The following is a 20762-nucleotide window of genomic DNA, read 5'->3' on the forward strand; positions in this document are numbered from 1 at the left end:
TAACCATATATGGAATCTGCAGAAATGCAAATATACTCTCCTGTGGGAAAAACTGAGTACAAACAGCAAAAGGAACATTTTGTTATAGTCCCTTGCTGCACATTGCTCTAGACTATATATATTGTAAAAGTATGATATCTGCCCTCGCCCTATCCCATGGTTCATTGCAGCAGACTACATATATGGTCAGAGTCTGACACCTGATCCAGCCCTGATCTGTCCCTGACCACCTTTTTGACATGTCAAAAATGGACTATAACAAGTGTCAGCTACAGAGGCAAAACCTAAAATAAAACTAGAGAGGTAGTCTTAGCTCCATTAAGGATGTACAGTACATGTCAATCAGAGAAACCATACTTATATGAAGACAAATTTTCTGTGGCAACTGCACAGGTTGAAGTGATGTCTGTGTGTGTGTGTGTGTGTGTGTGACAGAATGAGACCACATTAATCACTTCTGTCCTACCATTATTCTCCATTGTATTGTACAATAGGTGACCTCACCCTTTGGTTATAATATAACATACATTGTCAGAAGAAATTATCAAAATGCAAACAAACCAGTCTGAGTTTCGGGAATCAGGTGCAGTTAATTTAAACATGTCTATAGACATAATCTGGCATGCAAATATGGCTATTTAGCCATTGAGCAAACCATGTTTATTGAAAGCAGAGTTCATCAAATTGATAACATCAACAACTCCTACAAAAATACAGAAAATCTCAAAAAACAAGAATGGAATATTTTTGGGTGGAGGTATGAGGGTATACAATTTTAAGCTTAAGGATGTGTGCATTTGTGCAGACCTATGAGTGCACAGTATGCGTGTGTGTTCTTAAAGTGAGGTCTCCTTTGAGTCCCTGGGCGGCCTGAAGGTCAGTATCTCTGTGAATGTGTGACCTGCACAAACACAAAGGAGGATGGTTAGGCACCAGCTATTCTAAATCATACCTGTGCCCTACCTGTTCCCTGTTGTACTTCTAGTAAACCTGACTTACAATTTAAGCTTGTCAGTGACCTCCTCTGGCCAACATCAGGCACTGTAACACCGTTCTCATCTCTGCTTTTGTCACTTTGAGCCACACCTCTGATATTACACGTAGGCTTTTGACACACTGTAGAAAAATATTGCCAGATGCAGCTATGAATCTAAATCAGCCTCTCTCCTCTCTCTCTTACGTTTCCACTGGTCCAGGGGCAGGTCTGTGTTGTCCATGGTCTGATCGTACGGCAGCGCCTCAGTCTCCTCTTCTACGTCTCTGAACTCGCTGAAGAAAGGCAGGCCCAGCGCCTCTGAGGCGCTCACCCTTTGCTCAGGATCCAAAAGCAGCATCTTTTCCAGGACACTCACAGCTGCAGAGGGACACATCTCAGTCAGTGTGGCACAGATAGCTGGCAGGTAGGTGAGCTGGAGAGCAGATATTGTCACATACCGTTCGAGCTAGCTTTGGAGAAAACAATGTGAAGGTCTTTTTTTGCCACTTTTGGTAGACTTCTGATGTAGTTTTTGGCCTGTTAAGAGAAGAATTGGGGAAAGAATGTTGACTAGTTTTAAAGAAATACTTAAACTGAAAATAAATGTAAATTAATAAAATTGTACTGATACATTTTTGGGAAATCAAACATGACTTTTCCAGGCATTATTTCTGTAGCTGTAATAATGTATAACACTGGCACAGCAGAAACCACACTCAGCTTGACTGTTCTGTGCTGAGTTATTTTGAAAATGTTAGTTCAGACATTTTGAGAACCATAATTGGAGAGTTATTGTGCTAAAGTGGTTTGAGAAATATGTGTGAGGAAAACTGTGAAAATGCTGTGAGCGAGAAAACTGCAGACATTTTACATCCACCTTTCCTGTTTACAACCAGTGAGTGTTTCATGCTCAAAGGACTCACATCTTGGCTCTGCAGTTTCATGACAAAGTCAGGAGTTGGGGTTCCTGTAATCTTCATGATTTCTCTCAGCTGGTCCAGGTCTGGCAGCAGCTACAGTTAAGTATTGTCTCCTTGCGTTCTTGCTATGCTGTAAGGTGTTAGTGTGATTTGGTCAATTGGCCAGGCCTAGAAACATTTTTACCCAAATACACCAGATCTAAGAGCAGCTTCACTGCACCTATATGGAATCAAGCTGGATTTCAGGACCGTTAAGGATACGATCGTTTCCTTTGAACAGCGGCTTTCCCAGAAGCATCTCCGCCATGATACAACCTGCTGACCAGATGTCCACTGCAACAGACAGCATGCATCAACTCACTGAGTTATGACATAGGTCTCATTGCAGCTCTGCGCACTCTTATCGGTGCACTGAATGAAGGTTTACCGGTTTGTGTGTAGTGCATCCAGTTAAGGATGACCTCAGGCGCTCTGTACCAGCGCGTCACAACATAGCCGGTCATTTCTGCGTCCGCCTGCCTCGCCAGACCAAAGTCAAGAATCTGAAGCAGAAATAAAACAGTAACATTTGAAAAAGGTACATTTATTTAAAACTCTCCCCCATCACCAGTATAATGTGTCCTGGACGTAAAACAGAGACATGGAAAGTCACATATACAGTGGGTACGGAAAGTATTCAGACCCCTTTAAATTTTTCACTCTTTGTGTCATTGCAGCCATTTGCCAAAATCAAAAAAGTTCATTTTATTTCTCATTAATGTACACTCAGCACCGCATCTTGACAGAAAAAAACAGAAATGTAGAAATTTTTGCAAATTTATTAAAAAAGAAAAACTGAAATATCACATGGTCATAAGTATTCAGACCCTTTGCAGTGACACTCATATTTAACTCACATGCTGTCCATTTCTTCTGATCCTCCTTGAGATGGTTCTGCTCCTTCATTGGAGTCCAGCTGTGTTTAATTAAACTGATTGGACTTGATTAGGAAAGGCACACACCTGTCTATATAAGACCTTACAGCTCACAGTGCATGTCAGAGCAAATGAGAATCATGAGGTTGATGGAACTGCCCAAGGAGCTCAGAGACAGACTTGTGGCAAGGCACAGATCTGGCCAAGGTTACAAAAGAATTTCTGCAGCACTCAAGGTTCCTAAGAGCACAGTGGCCTCCATAATCCTCAAACGGAAAAAGTTTGGGACGACCAGAACTCTTCCTAGACCTGGCCGTCCAGCCAAACTGAGCAATCGTGGGAGAAGAGCCTTGGTGAGAGAGGTAAAGAAGAACCCAAAGATCACTGTGGCTGAGCTCCAGAGATGCAGTAGGGAGATGGGAGAAAGTTCCACAAAGTCAACTATCACTGCAGCCCTCCACCAGTCGGGGCTTTATGGCAGAGTGGCCCGACGGAAGCCTCTCCTCAGTGCAAGACACATGAAAGCCTGCATAGAGTTTGCCAAAAAACACATGAAGGACTCCCAGACTATGAGAAATAAGATTCTCTGGTCTGATGAGACCAAGATTGAACTTTTTGGCGTTAATTCTAAGCGGTATGTGTGGAGAAAACCAGGCGCTGCCAATACAATCCCTACAGTGAAACATGGTGGTGGGAGCATCATGTTGTGGGGGTGTTTTTCAGCTGCAGGGACAGGACGACTGGTTGCAATTGAAGGAAAGATGAATGCGGCCAAGTACAGAGATATCCTGGAAGAAAACCTCTTCCAGAGTGCTCAGGACCTCAGACTGGGCCGAAGGTTCACCTTTCAACAGGACAATGACCCTAAGCACACAGCTAAAATAACAAAGGAGTGGCTTCGGAACAACTCTGTGACCGTTCTTGACTGGCTCAGCCAGAGCCCTGACCTAAACCCAATTGAGCATCTCTGGAGAGACCTGAAAATGGCTGTCCACCAACGTTCACCATCCAACCTGACAGAACTGGAGAGGATCTGCAAGGAAGAATGGCAGAGGATCCCCAAATCCAGGTGTGAAAAACTTGTTGCATCATTCCCAAGAAGACTCATGGCTGTACTAGCTCAAAAGGGTGCTTCTACTCAATACTGAGCACAGGGTCTGAATACTTATGACCATGTGATATTTCAGTTTTTCTTTTTTAATAAATTTGCAAAAATTTCTACATTTCTGTTTTTTTCTGTCAAGATGGGGTGCTGAGTGTACATTAATGAGAAATAAAATGAACTTTTTGGATTTTGGCAAATGGCTGCAATGACACAAAGAGTGAAAAATTTAAAGGGGTCTGAATACTTTCCGTACCCACTGTATATTCGTAGAAACTGAACCACTGCTGTGGATGCAATCAAGAACATCACAGCAGCTGGTGTACAGTACATTGTTTGCCCAGACTTATCTTGCTCTTGATTTATTAACATGACCTTAACTGCTGGCAATAAATGTACCATTTGGATAAATTATGTTTCACTCTCCAGCACTATGTGATTCAAGGATTTAGTCTCATATATGGCCTGTGATCAAATACTGGGCTGAGTTTAGGAAGAATATTCTTACAACATGGAAAAGAAGAACATGGCATGGTTGTAAGTCATATTCTTATATATTATATTAGATTGTAGCAGATAATATCTGAGGTGGGTGATATTATGAAAGTGTTTGTCAAATCTTCTAATAATGTCAGTGAGGACTGTGTGGAAAAAAAGGTGAAGGTGAAAGTGAAGGTGGAGTACCTTTAACTCACAGTCTGGGTTAACGGCCAAGTTTCCAGGTTTAAGGTCCTGTGGTGTGGGACAGGAAATCACTACAGTATTTTATACAGTGAGTGACAGATCCCATCAACTGAATTTGATATATGTGCGCTGTCTGAATTTTATAGTTTTAAATTGGGTATATAATTATTATGTGTCTTATCTTATCTTCCAATTCAAATGTCCCAAATTCATTGTAGCAGTCTCTACTGGTATTTAGTGAGAGGTACAGTCAAAGAGAGACGGAAAGACACTAGGGACATTTCAGTAAAAAAAATATTTAACAAAATGTTATTCCGTCTTGAGAAAGGCACACACACACACACACACAGAGTAAATGTCCCTGTGTGGGAATCAGCATTAATGGGATTAGGTGTGAAAAAGACGAAGAGCCCTCCCCCAAAGCTTGTAATCACAAAGGGTAAAGTTCACGCACCCTGTGGATGATCCCTGCAGAGTGGATATACTGAGGAGAGAGGAGACACAGACATCATCAGCAGCAACTTCAGCTCTGAACCCTCTTTTTTCACATCATTATTAATGGTAGGGGAGTCATGCCACATAACTGTGACAGTATTTCCATGTATTTATACTGATCTAACAGATATTGTATCAATGCCAGTAGAAGTGATAAGTAATGTGCATGTATATATTTGTTGCTGAAAGTATTACCTTAAGTCCTTTTAGCATCTGATAGACGAGAAACTGCACTCTGTCCTCTGTTAACCTCTCCAGCTTCATCAGCTTGCCGAGATCAGTGCCCATGAATGGCATCACCAGGTAACTGTGGACGGGACAGATGTCAGATCATTTAAAGGAGAAAAATACTTCTTATTTTGTAATCTGGATTCAAAAATGCACAGGAACTCACAAGTCATGAAACCGGTCCAGTAAGATTTCAGAAGTGAAAACATCCAGCAGCCCAATTACCTGATCAGACAAACAATCAGGAGAAATAGAATCAAAAACAAATATGATCAGGAAAGTAGTTACTCCTACATTTAGCAAACTGTTCTTTTGTCTTCAAATATTGTGAAAGCACCTTCTAATATGTTTCCATATAAGTGCAGACTGAAGATGCATTGTACAGCTTTTAAAAAATTGGCAGTTTGTGTCCTACATTTTCATGCTTCATGTGCTTGAGGAGTCGCAGCTCTCTGTAGGCTCTTTTAGCAAAAAGTTTGGACTGGAAGGGCCGGAGAAGTTTCTTGATGGCCACCTGTGTCCCAGCCCGGCGGTCCCATGCTGAACTGAAACACAGTGATAAAGGCTGAATAGATTAATAACATTAGAGTTTCTACAACGGATGACTGCTTCATTAATGTTATTTATAACATAGTTGCCTTGTCTGCTGTGAAGAAACGTCTATTTGTGACTAAAGACAAAGTAGTGGTGCGTTCTGTGCACTTCACTAGAGGTCTTTGACTTCTCCCAACAATAAAACTGGGGGTTGGTTTTCTTTGTTGACCCTCATCCACACTACACAATGCCAAGGGAGGCCCCACAGAGCCAGCTGTGGAGAGACCACTGACCAAAATATCATACACACAAGCAGCAAGCAGAGGTGATGCTGTAGGGATATTCTAGTGCTCTGAAGTAGATGTAAAAAAAAAAACAAAAAAAAACCTACTGAGTAAGTCACAGTAATAGCAAAGTCAATAAAAACAGGTGCGGGTGGGACTTTTGTCTTTCATTTTGGGACTGTGTAAAATACACATAAACGGTGTTGTCTTACCACACTGTCCCGTAAGCGCCTGTGCCAACCTGCTTCAAGTCCCGGTACCTCTCCGGAACCTCCCACACGGTTCTGTTTACCTCCTGCCGGTAGAATCCCGTCCTGGACCGAACAGCCATAGCCTACCCACTGCGCAAGGCTGAGGTCTGGATGTGAGTCCGAACCACTCGCCTTTAGCTACGGGGCGCTCCGTACTCGCATATGAAGAATCAGTAAAACTGTTCAGACTCCGCTCCGCAGTGCAGTTTGATGAGGGGCAGATTCCTCCAGATGAGCCAGCACTTTGCAGGGTTGCCAGTTACACCACCGTCTCTCTCTCTCTCTCTCTCTCACACACACACACACACACGTTGTTAGTCATGGGTCCTGGTCGCCCAGGGCAGTCTGTGGGTGTGTCTACAATGTGGGAGAAAAAAACAAAACATCTGCCCTGTGCTACTCTAGTACTCTATAATACTCTGAATATGATGTTATTCCTGCAGAGTAGGAACATAGTATATTTTGCACTATACATCACTTTGGTTTTTAGTATATTATACTATAGTACTATAATATGGCCTAATCGCATTTAGTTTACAATACTATAATATGCTGCATACTATACCATATACTATCCTATACTGCTATAATATGCTATAGTATACTATATTTTACTACAGTTAGCTATAACTTTATATTAAACTATAAGGTACAATACCATGCTGTATGCTACTATGCTATGTTATACAATAGTATATACAGTACTCTGTAGTGCTCTGCTATCTTATTCTATGCTGAGTGATACAGTAATATTCCATACTACATACTATGCTTCCTGTACTATATTATAGTATAATATAGAGTAGGCTGAACTATACTATAGTTGTTTTTCATGTATGGTTTTGTCACCTAAATTCATGTCTGACACACAGTTACTGAGGTTATGTTAAGTGATTATTAAGACTAAAAACATAGGCACTGCTATGTTGCTATAATGCTGCAGCAGGGATTCCTCCCAGAACATGGGCAGTGGGCCTGGATCACAGTCAGCATTCCAGTTCATAGGGCTGGGATTAGGGCTCTCTGCAGGCTAATCATTCCTCTGTAGACCTCACTTTGTGCATGGGGATACTGTCATGTTGAAGCAGATAAAGGGACTTCCCCACAGTCTTGCCACAAAACTGAAAGCACACTATTGTCTAAAAGATCACTGTGTTACAACATAGAGGTTTTCCTCAAGTAGACCTAAAATGGACAAAGACATAGATATTGCTGTGCACATATCTTTTACTACAGAGTCTATATAAGAATGACTGAAAATGTACAATAAAAACATACAGACAAATAGAAATTATGATGTTTATTCTGTTGAAGATTTGCCAAGTCATGTTACTCATGAATGAGTAAATCATCTGAATTACTCAAGAACTGAGAGCTGATTTGAAACTCAGGGTTACAGTTGAATCACATGCCACCATGTATTCCAAAGACACATCTAACTTGTAACATACATACACTTTACATATACATTCAGTTTGCAGTTTGCTATTCAAACGTATCACATGTACATAAAAGCACGTAACACTTAACATTCAGAGCTCTAACACACTTTGACTGAGACAGATTCGATTCATTTGGACTGTAAATCCAACATTTTGCATCCAATGTTAATGGACAACTTGCACAAAAGGCTACATGTAGCACTCGAGTGTGAACCCTTTCACAAAAAACGGTTTGGAGTAGGTTTCCTTTCTTGTGTTCCTTAAAATGATTCCTCAGAGGTAAATGAATGTCTTGGTGGTAATAATATGGAGGCGGGAATAATCTCATTGGTTGAGTTCAGCTTGCGTGGGTTGAGCCAAAGAACTATAGTTTATAGGATCAGGTACCTACGGTGGCCTTGATGGTACCTCTGCTTAAAATCAAAAATAGTAAAACAAAACAAAAAAACAATACTATCTTATTTCATGTATTTTATTAGTTCAGATTTAAGTTTAACATGTAGGGAGCTTAAGTGAAAAGCTCACTGGGTAATTGAAATAATGCCAAAACCTGTAGTAGATTAAGTCAAATGTGTGCAACTGTAAAGTAAAATGTGAAAAGACAGTTACTTTGGTATCCTTTTTCAAAATAAAAGAGCCTCATTATGTTTCTCAACAATTCAGGGTGGTGGCGGTTCCAGTGGTAATGCTAGCATCAACTAACACTCTTGACAAGGTGATATTGGTAGAAGGCAGGCTGTGGTGTCAGGTGTACTGGACAACTATATACGGTAAGCAGGCATTTGTCTATTAATACTTTAGAAAGATTTGTGTAAGTCTTTGTTGTAAAATGTGTATTATTATTTTGTGTATACCGTATTTTCCAGACTATAAGTCACACTTTTTTTTACTCCTCAGGCTTGTCCTACGACTTATATAGCAAAGCAACTTATATGTGTACATTTATTTAATTTTGTCGAGTAGTCACTAGCATTAGAACGCACTCTTGACTCAATTGAAAATAATACTGTACTGCCGAAAAAGCTTTTTTTTGGAAGTGACTTATTTTCTGGTGTGACTTATAGTCCAGAAAATACGGTACTAGACCTGTTGAAGGTCAACTGGACAGACATGAGGTCTAGTGTCATGTGTACTATTATGATATTTTACTGCTTTACATATCCTTGACCTTTAATGCTTATAAAACTTGTGGTTCATTGGCTCTGCAGGTTGTGGTTTAACACAACTAAATTATTGTATATCTCAGGAAAAAGTCTGTAGAAGTAAAACTCCATTCTGCTGCAAGGTGAATGATGCAGTAAGTCAGCCATTTATTTGAGTAATCTGGCTATGCATTCAGCTCATGCTGCTTGTACAAATGCTATCAGTGAAAACATTCCTTGAAGTGATGATGGATATAATAATGTGCCAATAGGCCTCAGACTGCAGCAACATTAAAATACTCACAATGAGGTAAAGAATATCCCCAGTGCTATAATATTATATGTGCTCATGAATGTGTACAATCTGAATAACTTTGTTTTTAATAGTCAAGCATCATGAAACGTGAACAGAAAGTGAGGAAAAACAAAAGATCACTACTGAGCTCGCTTGGTTGCATCAAGCAGCCAAATATGGGTCAGTCTGCAGTGTCTGACCAGTCTTGAACCTGCTTGGATGGAGCTGCACGTTACATGATATATTATTATCCAACACTGTTACATACCTTCTGGGAACTGGTTATAACAGTTTACAAAATGCCTGCAATCCTAATTATTGTAAACACAAACCAGAGCTGTAAAAGACACAGCAGAGAACTACGGAAACCTGATGGCACTGCGCCAAAGCCAACAGGTGATCTGAAATCAGAAATGAGCCATCAGCGGAAATTGTATATGAGAAGCGAGGTTGCACAGTAAACACAGAACTGCACCACAGGCGCTCTGTTCCAGCTTTGGCATATATTAATTACCTTGCTAATTAATAGCACAGTTGGTGTTTACTCTTCTGTAAGCAGGAGAGGACAGTTTGTCATCTGACAAAGAACAGCAGCCTTTTGTTTGTTTTGTGTGGAAATCATAAAGCTAAAAAAGGCGGAAAGTTGGACAGGTTCCTGTTTATGCCTCTCTCTGACCCTCCAGCTGGTTTAATACCTGCATGGCAGATGCATTAAGCAGTCTGAATGGTTATAATACAGTACCAGTAATATGCTGTAATAATAAATGGACTCAAATCATGCAGTAGTGGGCAAGCTAAAGCTCTTCTGTGACATGACATGGCATTACTGCAAGCTGTTAAACAGGGATCCCATATATGTAAGCAGTGACTGCTTATGGCATTTGTCATGATGGGGGGTCAGGCGGCGTTCCTGTCATTGCTTCAGAAATCATAGTGTGTGTTTTTGTTTTCTTCCTTTGACACCCTGCTATCAGTCTGTAAACACAGTCCACTTTCTTAAAGTTGCTCCCTCATATGAATCACCATGTCCTCAGCGATCCCTGACATGGACATGTTGAACTGTTCCTCATTTTACTCTCACCAAACGGACATAGCACATAAGAGGAAGCAACTTTCTGTGCTTGGGAGAGATCCTACTCTCTGATTCTAAAACTCTCCCTGGAATTGTAATGTGTGCATCTGATCTTCTGGAGGCTTCAGTCAAACACAGTGAGCAGGGAGGACGCAACGTTTTCCTGCCACAGCCCGTCTCCCGCTCACTGACCACGTGGTCCCTCTCGAGATAGAGGATGAGGCAGAGCAGGATGAAGCTTACTGCTCCACCTGAAGGCTATCAGTCTTGCTGCTGGATGCTTTAAAGCTGTTCACCTCTTCGAATACCAATTCTACGTGCGTACATAAGAGAAAAATAAGAGAAAATAGGCATGTTAAGGGTTGGAACTGTCCATTTAAACAGCAACACTGCAAAATTAGTGTACACATAAGTACACATAGCAGAAAGATTTGTTCCGTTGTGATATCTGTTGTAAGCTGTTTCAAACTTCATATTGTGCTACTTTCAAATTAAAGCTTCACCTTTCCATTCTTCAAGAGTTCGGTCTTTGCTCTCCAGTGTTTGATCGTAAGGGGGGGCTTCTGGCTCATCATCTGGATCATGGTACTGTGAGAAGTACGGGTGGGACAGAGCCTCGCTGGCAGAGATCCTCCCATCACAGTCCAGAACCAGCATGCGCTTCAATAGGTCAACAGCTAACACAGACACAGACAATTTGAACCCTAAAGCACCAATCCTGTATAACAACTAGAGCTTTAGCAGCCGCTGAAAGCTTTTCAGTTGAATTTCAGAGGCTGATAATCTCATTTGCAGGTACAGCACCCACCTAGTGGATTTGCCCCTCTAAAGATCTTTTCCAGGTCCTGCGGGGGCATGAAGGGCAGAGACTGAATGTACTTCTGTGCCTGAAAATAGAGAAAAATATGTGGTGTCAGACAGTTAGTGATCAAACACTCACACATACTGGCTGTTCACTCAACAGCTGTGTCAGTGCAATGACTAAACAGGTTGCTTGTGCAAATGTTAGTGTTTTGTTTTTTTTTTTGTTTGTTTTTGTATTTTTTTTACATGCCCTGTTCATTCTTCCTGCACTTACATGTTCAGAGCAAATCTTCTTTAACAGCTCAGGTGTCGGAGTCCCAACTACCTCCATGATTCTCTTCAGCTGGTCAATATCTTGGTGCAGGAGCAGTTAAGGTCCTTTAAAATCTGTGCAAACTCTAACTTTTGACGTTTAGCTCGTCACATTAAGGAAGGAAATCGATTGACTAAGGCCAAGTTGAGACACACTTTGAGTCTGGTTTAATGTTTTTGAGGGTTTTTTTTTCTTTTCTGTAAAATGATGTTATCAGGCCCAAGGCCGTGTCGCACCCTGGCAGATAACTCTGTAACACGAACATCGTATTTCTGCTAATTACCTCAAGTTGCCACTGAAAGATGGAAAGTTACCACCATGATAACTTTCCAGAGCTTTGCAATCCTGTGTGAGTATGAAACACACTGTGCTGTATTGAGGTGTCTGATTAGCTTTTAAAAACATAAGTCCTTTTCTCCAACTGGATTTCGAAGATCACTGTTTTCAGCAGTACACTAAACAACACACCCCCACCAATGCAGAGTCTTGTTTTAACAGTGTAAATGTCTGAAACTAACACTCTTTAAAGTCAACTGTTCTGACAAAACACAAAGATCAGTAAATCAAATTTGTTTTAGCTCTGCTCTTACTGCTCACAGACACTGAATACAACAACCAAGATAATTCAGCCTTTTGTTAGGGCTGCTATTCATTCACCGTTTCTCTCTGTTAATGTGCCTCCCCTTCAGAAAGGCCAGGGATTATAATGCAAATTCACAAGACGTCTGTGTCCACAGGCCACTTTAATGGTAATGGAAGGTTGATGCTAAGGGGGTAAAGCTGCAAATTGCAGTGGACTCTTGCCATGCTGAGAAAGGATACAGTCAGTGCCAGGAAAAAGGACTTTTCCCTTCAGCAGCTCTCCCATAATGCATCCCACAGACCAAATATCAACTGGAACAGAAACACCAGAGGTTTAATCATTCAGATAAGATTTAATAAGTTATTAAAATAAAAGCTTAGTGCAGTTTGATCGTACCATTCTGATTGTAGTGCATCCAGTTCAGCATTATTTCTGGCGCTCGATACCAGCGAGTCGCCACATACCCTGTCATCTCATCATCTGTCTGCCTGGCTAATCCAAAGTCAAGGATCTGTAGGACAAGTATCCATTAAGGAATAAGGTTTACACTGTAGATCAGAGTGAGAGATTTGCAAGTTTAGTCTTACCCTCAGCTCACAGTCCTCATTCACTGCCACATTACTTGGCTTGAGGTCCTGGGAAAGACAGTAAACAAGATTTGAATGAAGATATGTCTGAAGAAAGAGAGATTGATACGAATACAAAACTGTATAAACTGATCAGCCTCTGTTATACAGAGCATATTCATGGAAACTATGAGCATTTCTCCCAGTCTAGATATGTATCTTCAATGAAGAGTCAGAAGCAAGCTGATAATACTGTCAGGAATAAGGATAATAATGTATTAAGATGATTTTGTCCAACCTTAAAGTGACTTTAAGGGGGAATAAAAAGGGAACGGTGCATGTTAATAAGTTAAAAATGGTTTGTTTTGAATTTTAAAACATGCAAGTGCTGCAACAGTTCCTCATACTCGAGGGTGAAAATGTGATGCGGAAAAAAGGAGAAGGCACTCACTCTATGGATCAATCCTGCTGAATGGATGTACTGTTCGACAGGCGAAGGGGTGTGGCAGAAGGATGGGGGAGGAGAGAGAGAGAGGACATAAAGTGAAACAGGGGTCAACAATGCAGTTCACCATATTAGCCTCTATCTAAAGGGAGACTGCTTTTTGTCTACCCCATGGTAACAGGGCATGCTGAACAACCAGCCTGCTGAATGACTGAAAAAAAAAAAATAAAAATAAATAACAATGTCCAGTTTGTTATAGCAGAAATGTAGAGTATTGAAAATAGTTAGCTAGAAGTAAGGGATAAAGTAGTACAAAGGCAAAGTTTGTAATTTACTATCATGATGCAGTAAATTACCTTGAGGCCGCGAAGCAACTGGTATATTAAGAACTGCACATGCTCGTCTGACAGCCTCTGAAATTTAACGATGTTATTGAGGTCTGCACCCATCAGGTTAGTTACCAGGTAGCTGCAAAGGGAGACGGTGTGAGAATGAATTGAGGGATAGGAGGAGATTCAGTTAGAAGTAAAGATGCAGATGCTGCCATGGAAACAGTAAGACACCTCTACAAGCCTAGAATCCCCCCAGGATCACCTTCACCACTATCACATACCCTTTAATAATAACAGAATCATTGCATTTCTGGTGAAAGGCCGACAGCTTTAGAGCTTGTAGTAAACATTAAACAATAAGAGACCTACAGTTCATTGAAGTCTTCTAATGTTGCAGCAGGTGTGAAGACGTCTAGCAGTCCTATTACCTGCAGAGACGGAGACAGACAGAGCTGATCAATAACAGAGCAGAAACATGACGAGAGCTGCGTCCGTCTGTCTCTGTGTATTTCTATGAGCAACACTAACATTCTCGTGTTTCATGTGCTTTAACAGCCTGAGTTCCCGGTACGAGCGGCGGCTGTGGATCAGAGACTGAAAAGGCCTGGACAGCTTCTTCACCGCAACCTTCTGCCTTAAAACAACATCATACGCTGAGCTGGAGAGAGAGAACAGAGAGAAATCAAACATTAAGAAGTTCCTAAAGTCCAGTGGCATTAATAGGTTGACATGATATGACTTCCCAAAGGTGAGTATTCCCACTTTATACAATTTTATTTGTCAAAATTTTAAAATGATTCCTTCAAACCTGGAAAAAACATTGAGCGGATGTCTAAATATATGTGATCAGCGTGACAAAAGATGCAGACAGACCGACAGAGATATTGTGAGAGAGAGATAGAGGATGTGGTTGAAAAGATGAGTGAGGATGTCAGGTATTGTAAAAGTGTGGCGGTTTCATTTCATCTGCCTCTTTTGAAATGTAAATGTCATTCCATGTCGAACACTGAGCCCTGCTTCTGCTCCCTTTGTGATGCCAATATCTTTTCAGCCCCTCCAGGTTTCCAGCGCTTGCAGTAATAATAATGTTACAGCCTTGAGATAGCGGAACAGTAAAATAGGAAGGAAACATGGCTGAGAAAGGAGAAATGAAGTAGTGCACTGAAGAAACAGAAGAAGCGAGAAGTGAAACACTGACTGGAAAAAGTTCACATTTAAAATAGAGCAAAAGTATACATGACAAGATTTATGATGTACGTTTAGAACCAACAGTCTCCGGCAGAAAACACAATTATGTTAGATACACTATTAGTTTCACAGACAGATTTATGATAGCTTAAAGGGAAGGTCTGTTGGTTTTAGCAATTTCTCAGTCATGAGGTATACCTTTGGTGAAATCACAACCTGCCTCTTTTTAGTTTACAAAAATGTGATTTTCTGTGTCATGAAATATCTTATTTGACTGTTTTTGCAGCAAAGTCTGCTGCAGAAGACGTAACCTGTTATATTCACTTTTCAGTTTTACGTGAAGGTGGAGACAGTGACAGTGTATTAAATGGACTATAGTGATTATGTTTATTGTCAAAAAAGACTAAAATGCAGACCCTGTTTTTTCCACAGTGTGAAACTCACTGTTAATACATAATTTCACAGCCACATATAATGCTTACATGCCTGAGTAAACTTGCATCTCTTGCACAGTTGAATGCATCCATGTGGCTCTTATAACCACCCACTGCCTGTCCGGATGCACCCAAAGGGCTTCAGGCAGGAAAGTCTCCTCTGCCGGTGACATGAGCCAGGCCGCACTGCCTCACACATATTCCCTCCCTGTCATCCTCCATACATGGGTCTGGCTGTACTCTCAGCACACACAGCCAAGCCAAGACATCAATTTCTCTCCTTTTCGTTAGTCTCAGTAGTTGTTTTATACTCCAACTCATAATACGCCCCTACTTTCAAAAAGGAGTAGTTACTATCTAATGTATCTACACAGTTTGTCTAGACATGTAAATTGTTTGTACATTTTTTGGTTTTAACAGTTAATTTAATCAAGGGAATCATTGTGTCATTTGCATATATCTGGAATGTGGTGAGAATATTGACTCTTCCAGTTACAGAGAGGAAATTATTTATAATTTGTTGTACAGATTGTTATCCATGGGGTGCCATTCCTGCAAACACTGCATTCAATTTTCTGCATTTAGAAGAATAGTTTGACATTTTAAGAAATACACTAACCCTGCTGTGGAGAGTTAGATGGGTCTGTATTCTGAATATTATGCAACAGAATAATGCTGGCTGTAGCTTATCTAAGTATAAAGACCTAAAATGGAGAAACTGGTTCTACTGCAAAGTAACAAAATCTGGCTGCTAGCACTGAAGCACACAAATCAATGTTATCTTATTTGATTAGATTTTGTTAGCACAGGGACAAAGTTAAGTGAGCTGTTTCTACTAGTTATGCTAAAACACAGCCGGCAGCCCATTAACCCAGTGAGAAAGACAATTTCACAAAATTTGGGCTTTTTTCATTATTGATTAATCTTAATCGATTAATTGTGTGATGAAAAATGTCCATTGCAAATGATTAAAGTCCAAGACAACATCTTCAGATTGCTTGTTTTATCTGACAGTCCAAAATCCCCAAATTTTGAATTTACTGTGATATAAGGCTGGAACCAGTGGATTTCTGGCAATTTTGGTTGCAAAATGACATAATATATTGTAAAATAGTTGTGCAACAGAAAATGTTGGTCTATTTCTCTAAGCAGCATGCACCAAAACTGCAAATCCAGCATGCATGGATATCTATGCAGCACTCATATTTTATTCATCATTACCCAAATTAGAGGCTTCATGCCAAAGTTCTGGTTTAGTGAACAGATGTGACAGATGCTGATGTAAGATGAAAGCAGCTTTGATGTACTTGGTTCTCTCTGGGTTCTGTCTCGACTGATCCAAATCTGGCCCAGATCTGAATATTCTATTGGATTAGGGTTTGGCAACAGGAAGCAGAGAAGACAGTGAGCGGATTAGGATAGAGATATGGTATCTTTCACTCCTACAAGGTTTTAGTGTCAAGACTTCAAAATTCAAGAGGCGCTGCAGGTTAAATTATTAAATAAGCTTTGTCTTGTAATATTGCGTATTGTATGATGCCTCATTCTCTCGTGTCTGTGGTTTGCAGCTCTAAAATCTCTCCATAGTCATTCCTTACACATATACCCTTACACCAAATGTAATATTTCCTTTCTAAACTCTGTACCTTTTGGTTCCTTCTCTCCCATGGGTGATGGGGGTGTAAATGCCTCATCTCTCTCTATAATGGATTATATGTCAGATCCTTGACCTCAGACCTGCACTGTCAAAAGGGTTTGCCAAGAGAACGGGCAGCTGCTTGAGAGAAATGATGAGAGCTGTTTTACTGTGTATTACCAAAAAGTAGACTTTGAGACTATCCTAACCCCCACCATCCTGACACACACGTACAGATGTCATAATCCCATCCCCCACCCGTTTGCTAGGTCTTACCATGAGAAAGTCTCTGACAATGGCTGGGGATCAACACTAACAATATAGGGCAATGATGGGTGGCATGTGAAGGAATGTCCTTTGTGTGTGTGTAGAATTGGTTTTGGCTTATTCATAGATATGATTCTCTGAGCAGTGTTAATACCATGTGCCAAATTTCATCAATATCACCAAAGTCTTTGTCTCCTGCTTCACGTTCTGTCTGATGATTACAAACAAACCAGACACATTAAACACATTAGTTCTTGTGAGGCAGGAAACAGTAGAATTCTAGTTTGACTGTGCAAACTAGTACAAAGAAAACAGAGAAGTATACCGGTTATACACAAGCTAGAAAAGAGCTATGAATAAACAGTTCAAAGAAAGGAAACAGATGAAATAGTTGGCTCAATGTAAGGGATAAACAGATGGTACCGATGCAGGGATACTGGAGCTCAAATACGCTCAGCACTCATGTGTCATCAAGGGGGAATAAAGAGACTCCCCTCATAACTCCAGCCCTGACTCCATGCTCAGTACAGCCCTACTGATAATCCTATTATGAAATCTGAGAAGTGACATTTTTCCTCTTGTGCTATTCTGAGCAGTGATGAAGCTGCAATACAGGCAAGACTTTTATGAACAAAATACATCTGTAAGCGCCTGAGTCATCAAGCGGAGCGCCCACAGAGCAGCACATCCAATCTCCTGCTAATTCAGACAGTGTCTTCATTAACGTTTGACTTGACAGGAAGTCAGCTGTTGGGATAAAACCTCCTTTCTGAGGATACAGGGAATGAGAGTGAGGGGTGTGGCAAAACAGGCCAGTGTATGGGCTCCTGATGTTATCGCAGTGCTGAGAGAGTGATCCTTTTCCACGACAGGAGCCACTCTCCTTCAGTGCTGTGACAGAAAGGTCTGACAGTGAGAATAAGATGCATTCAACTGAGGCAAGCAGCTCATATTAAAAGTGTCAGTCTTGGACACTTATTTGCCTGCACAGAAAAAACAATGATTTAAAACTTATAGGCAATTCTCCATCATTAAATCCTCAGCCTCTCTTCTGTTTTTGGGAAAAACATTGCAGGATTTGGTAACTTACAGCCTTGCAAAGTAGGCCCAAAAATGCTGAGTTTTCTCTTTGTTGTCTGGAATGGCACATAGTGGGCGTATGATTGAGTCAGGGGTGTTGATGATGGACAAAGACTGACTTTACTGCACAGATGACTGAATCAGCAGAAAGTTCTCTTCAATTTCAACTGTACAAAAATGATTGCAGGAAGATACTCCACAGCTTTGTAAAGATCATTCTTTAGTAGGTTTTAGACTTTTCTGTCCATGCTGTATTTCTCGGCACAGCTGCCAGGATCAATCCTCAAGCTTAACACTTCTTTCTCACTGCCGTTATGGAGCTGGAGACAGTTAAACGTTGCATAAAGCAGCTTAAACATCTTATTCATGTCTTGGAAACATAGGTGTCCCACTGAGATCTGTCACATGAACGCACAGACCATTCTCTACATTTACTCAAGTAACCATTAGCCTGCTTTCAGAGCTTAATTAATATTGACTGTCAGAGGTGGTTATCACCCTGAGACATCACCATGGCAACGGTATCCCACCAGCTGATACAGATTGGACCACAATTGAAGCAAATACATGTTGCAAGAGTGGGAAATGTCTGCATCCATGTCTGGAAAATGGAGAAGCGTTCACCTATTGTGGGCTTCAGACTGCACTGTGTCCTCTAATGCAGCTGTGCCCAGGTTTTTGCTTTTCCAGATGTGACATACATCTTTAGGGTCCCACTGCCCCAGCCTCTGCAGTTTCTCCTCACAGTGCAGAGACTGTGTGTGTGTGAGAGAGACAGAGGTGGGTTAGGGGGTTATTTGGGAAATTCCTATACTGACGTTGCCTCATTCTTTAATTCGCTGCTGCCAATATTAAGGGCAGCAGACAGTGAGCTGCTAGTTAAACACAGGCCCTACAGATTTGCTGTCTTTCTATATGGCTGACAACAGTGCACATAAAGAAATCTCACACTGACACGCAGAAACGATACTCATGTTTTTCTATTTGTTTCCAAATATTGAGTCCGTAGATAAGGAATGAGATGACCGGAGCCCAATAGGCCAGTGATGACAAGGACAACAATAAATCCCGAGAATCAGTTTCCAGAAGCAGCTCCATCCTGTCACAGCGGACGTTCACTATAATGATGCATCATCACCAATGTACGGTAAATGTTGTGTCCGTGCAGCCTCGCCCCTGCACACACACACACACACACACACACATACACACACGCACACACGCAGACAAATACTCACCACACCGAGCCGTAGGCTCCGGAGCCCACCGGCGTCAGGTTCTGGTAACGCTCCGGAACCTCCCATACAGTCTTGTTTAGCTCCTGCCGGTAAAATCCAGGTCTGGCGGACATGTCTCCGAGCAAAAAAGACTGTAAACAAAAAAGAAAGGAGTGCGCAAGAAAGATAAAGTGGGAGAATGGGAGAATGGGGATGAAGGGAGGAAAACGGCAGATGGAACCGGAGGCGCGGGCCGCCGTCTGCTGAGGGAGCTGCTGGGGCTGCTGCACACTCCGCGCCGACCAGTGACAGTCTCTCTCTCTCTCTCTCTCTCTCTCTCTCTCTCCCTCCCTCCCCCCTCTTCCTCTGGCTACACTGTCAAAAAGTTGAAACGACTGACTATCATGAATGATGTAATTATCACAACACACAATATATTATATTATGTTTATATGTACTAGTGGGCTATATATATGCTTTTAATTGAAGCAGCACCACGCGTTTGGCCACTAAGGGGCAGAGTACCGTGACAGACATGCATCGAAGGTAATATATAAGTAGATGCTCATATGTAAATTAGATACAGCTGAGCCGATGAGATACAGATGTGTTGTTTGGTGTTAATGGTAAGTTTTTCAGCTTTTGTTGGTTTTATGTTTTCCAGGTCTTTCCACTCACATCAGCACACAGAAGGCCTTGTTCACCTGAGGCAAGATGCACCAGCAGAGAAAATACAATACAGTCTAATGTCAAACAAAAGTAGAACAAGGTATTATCAGTATAGAGTGTGGCAGTAGAAAATTGAAGTGAATCATTGTGAGGCTCTTGTCCTGTTTTGAACGTGAGATCTGGGATATGTTCTCGGGAAGCACAGCTCTTTTTGTAATCAGACTAGATCACGTTAACCTTTATGCTCACCTGACAGGTGAATTTAACAGGATGAAGTCAAAGCCCTTAAGAGCCGGACAAATTCCTGACTTTGATAGCGTTTTACACGCTTCCATCACTGCAGCTTAGAGTAATATAAAGCGACTGTGTGATAATCAGTAATAATACAGCACATGGACAAAGCACTTTGGTCTATTGCTATTGACAAAAACAGTGACTAATACCTGGGTGTCAGAGGTTCCATGGTGTAATGGTGAGCACTCTGGACTTTGAATCCAGCGATCCGAGTTCAAATCTCGGTGGGACCTTGTAGCACGATGTGATTTTGTCGCCAAAAGATTTTTTTTTAACGCGCCCCCTGGACAAGTCTGTCTCTCGCTCTGTGATTGGTCCATCAAGAAATGAAAAAAGCATTTCATATGTTCATGTCATATTCCTATTACTAAAGGAAGTTGGCAGGTCCCACCGAGATTTGAACTCGGATCGCTGGATTCAGAGTCCAGAGTGCTAACCATTACACCATGGAACATCCGTGCACGAAAGATCTGTGATATCTCATGAGACGATGACGTGACATATCAACGCTCGTCATGTCATGTGATCTTTCTAAGTATATATATATTACGATATAGTCGACATGAAAGACTAAAGAGTATAACACATATTTTTA

General features: G+C 41.2%; 2 protein-coding genes, 1 long non-coding RNA gene and 2 other non-coding genes across 5 annotated transcripts; 2 read left to right on the plus strand and 3 right to left on the minus strand.

Annotated features, from left to right (window-relative positions):
• Window positions 1-643: 643 nt before the first annotated feature.
• mapk12b (mitogen-activated protein kinase 12b) lies at window positions 644-6708 on the minus strand. The gene is made up of 12 exons (XM_026327312.1): window positions 6350-6708; window positions 5735-5864; window positions 5486-5544; window positions 5287-5398; window positions 5051-5080; window positions 4597-4644; window positions 2324-2438; window positions 2158-2229; window positions 1900-1979; window positions 1435-1513; window positions 1181-1354; window positions 644-901 (listed from the first exon to the last, which is right to left on the minus strand). Exons 1-12 carry the CDS (start codon window positions 6466-6468, stop codon window positions 837-839), a joined length of 1083 nt encoding a protein of 360 aa, XP_026183097.1. The 5' UTR covers window positions 6469-6708; the 3' UTR covers window positions 644-836.
• Window positions 6709-8509: 1801 nt separating this feature from the next.
• Window positions 8510-19058, plus strand: LOC117152628 (uncharacterized). The gene is made up of 3 exons (XR_004463032.1): window positions 8510-8600; window positions 13938-14130; window positions 18990-19058. It is a non-coding gene; the product is annotated as an uncharacterized LOC117152628 (long non-coding RNA).
• mapk11 (mitogen-activated protein kinase 11) lies at window positions 9117-19527 on the minus strand. The gene is made up of 12 exons (XM_026327311.1): window positions 19226-19527; window positions 13911-14040; window positions 13752-13810; window positions 13407-13518; window positions 13057-13086; window positions 12627-12674; window positions 12436-12550; window positions 12279-12350; window positions 11418-11497; window positions 11148-11226; window positions 10843-11016; window positions 9117-10652 (listed from the first exon to the last, which is right to left on the minus strand). The coding sequence occupies exons 1-12, from the start codon at window positions 19336-19338 to the stop codon at window positions 10579-10581; spliced, it is 1086 nt and encodes a 361-aa protein (XP_026183096.1). The 5' UTR covers window positions 19339-19527; the 3' UTR covers window positions 9117-10578.
• Window positions 19528-20328: 801 nt separating this feature from the next.
• trnaq-uug (transfer RNA glutamine (anticodon UUG)) lies at window positions 20329-20400 on the plus strand. The gene has a single exon. It is a non-coding gene; the product is annotated as a tRNA-Gln (tRNA).
• A 149-nt stretch (window positions 20401-20549) lies between these two features.
• trnaq-cug (transfer RNA glutamine (anticodon CUG)) lies at window positions 20550-20621 on the minus strand. Its single transcript has one exon. It is a non-coding gene; the product is annotated as a tRNA-Gln (tRNA).
• Between the last annotated feature and the right edge of the window lie 141 nt (window positions 20622-20762).

Source organism: Mastacembelus armatus, chromosome 23, assembly GCF_900324485.2.
Source record: "Mastacembelus armatus chromosome 23, fMasArm1.2, whole genome shotgun sequence".
Taxonomy (NCBI): Eukaryota; Metazoa; Chordata; class Actinopteri; order Synbranchiformes; family Mastacembelidae; genus Mastacembelus; species Mastacembelus armatus.

Excerpts from the sequence above, each read along its gene's own strand:
- mapk12b (XM_026327312.1), bottom strand. The coding sequence starts at position 6,468 with ATGGCTGTTCGGTCCAGGACGGGATTCTACCGGCAGGAGGTAAACAGA. Across the intron at positions 1,355-1,434 it reads CTCCAAAGCTAGCTCGAACG|CTGTGAGTGTCCTGGAAAAG; the intron begins GTATGTGACAAT and ends GTCCCTCTGCAG. Across the intron at positions 902-1,180 it reads GCCCCTGGACCAGTGGAAAC|GTCACACATTCACAGAGATA; the intron begins GTAAGAGAGAGA and ends GTGTTTGTGCAG.
- mapk11 (XM_026327311.1), bottom strand. The coding sequence starts at position 19,338 with ATGTCCGCCAGACCTGGATTTTACCGGCAGGAGCTAAACAAGACTGTA. Across the intron at positions 12,351-12,435 it reads GATGCACTACAATCAGAATG|TTGATATTTGGTCTGTGGGA; the intron begins GTACGATCAAAC and ends TTTCTGTTCCAG. Across the intron at positions 10,653-10,842 it reads AACTCTTGAAGAATGGAAAG|AATTGGTATTCGAAGAGGTG; the intron begins GTGAAGCTTTAA and ends GTACGCACGTAG.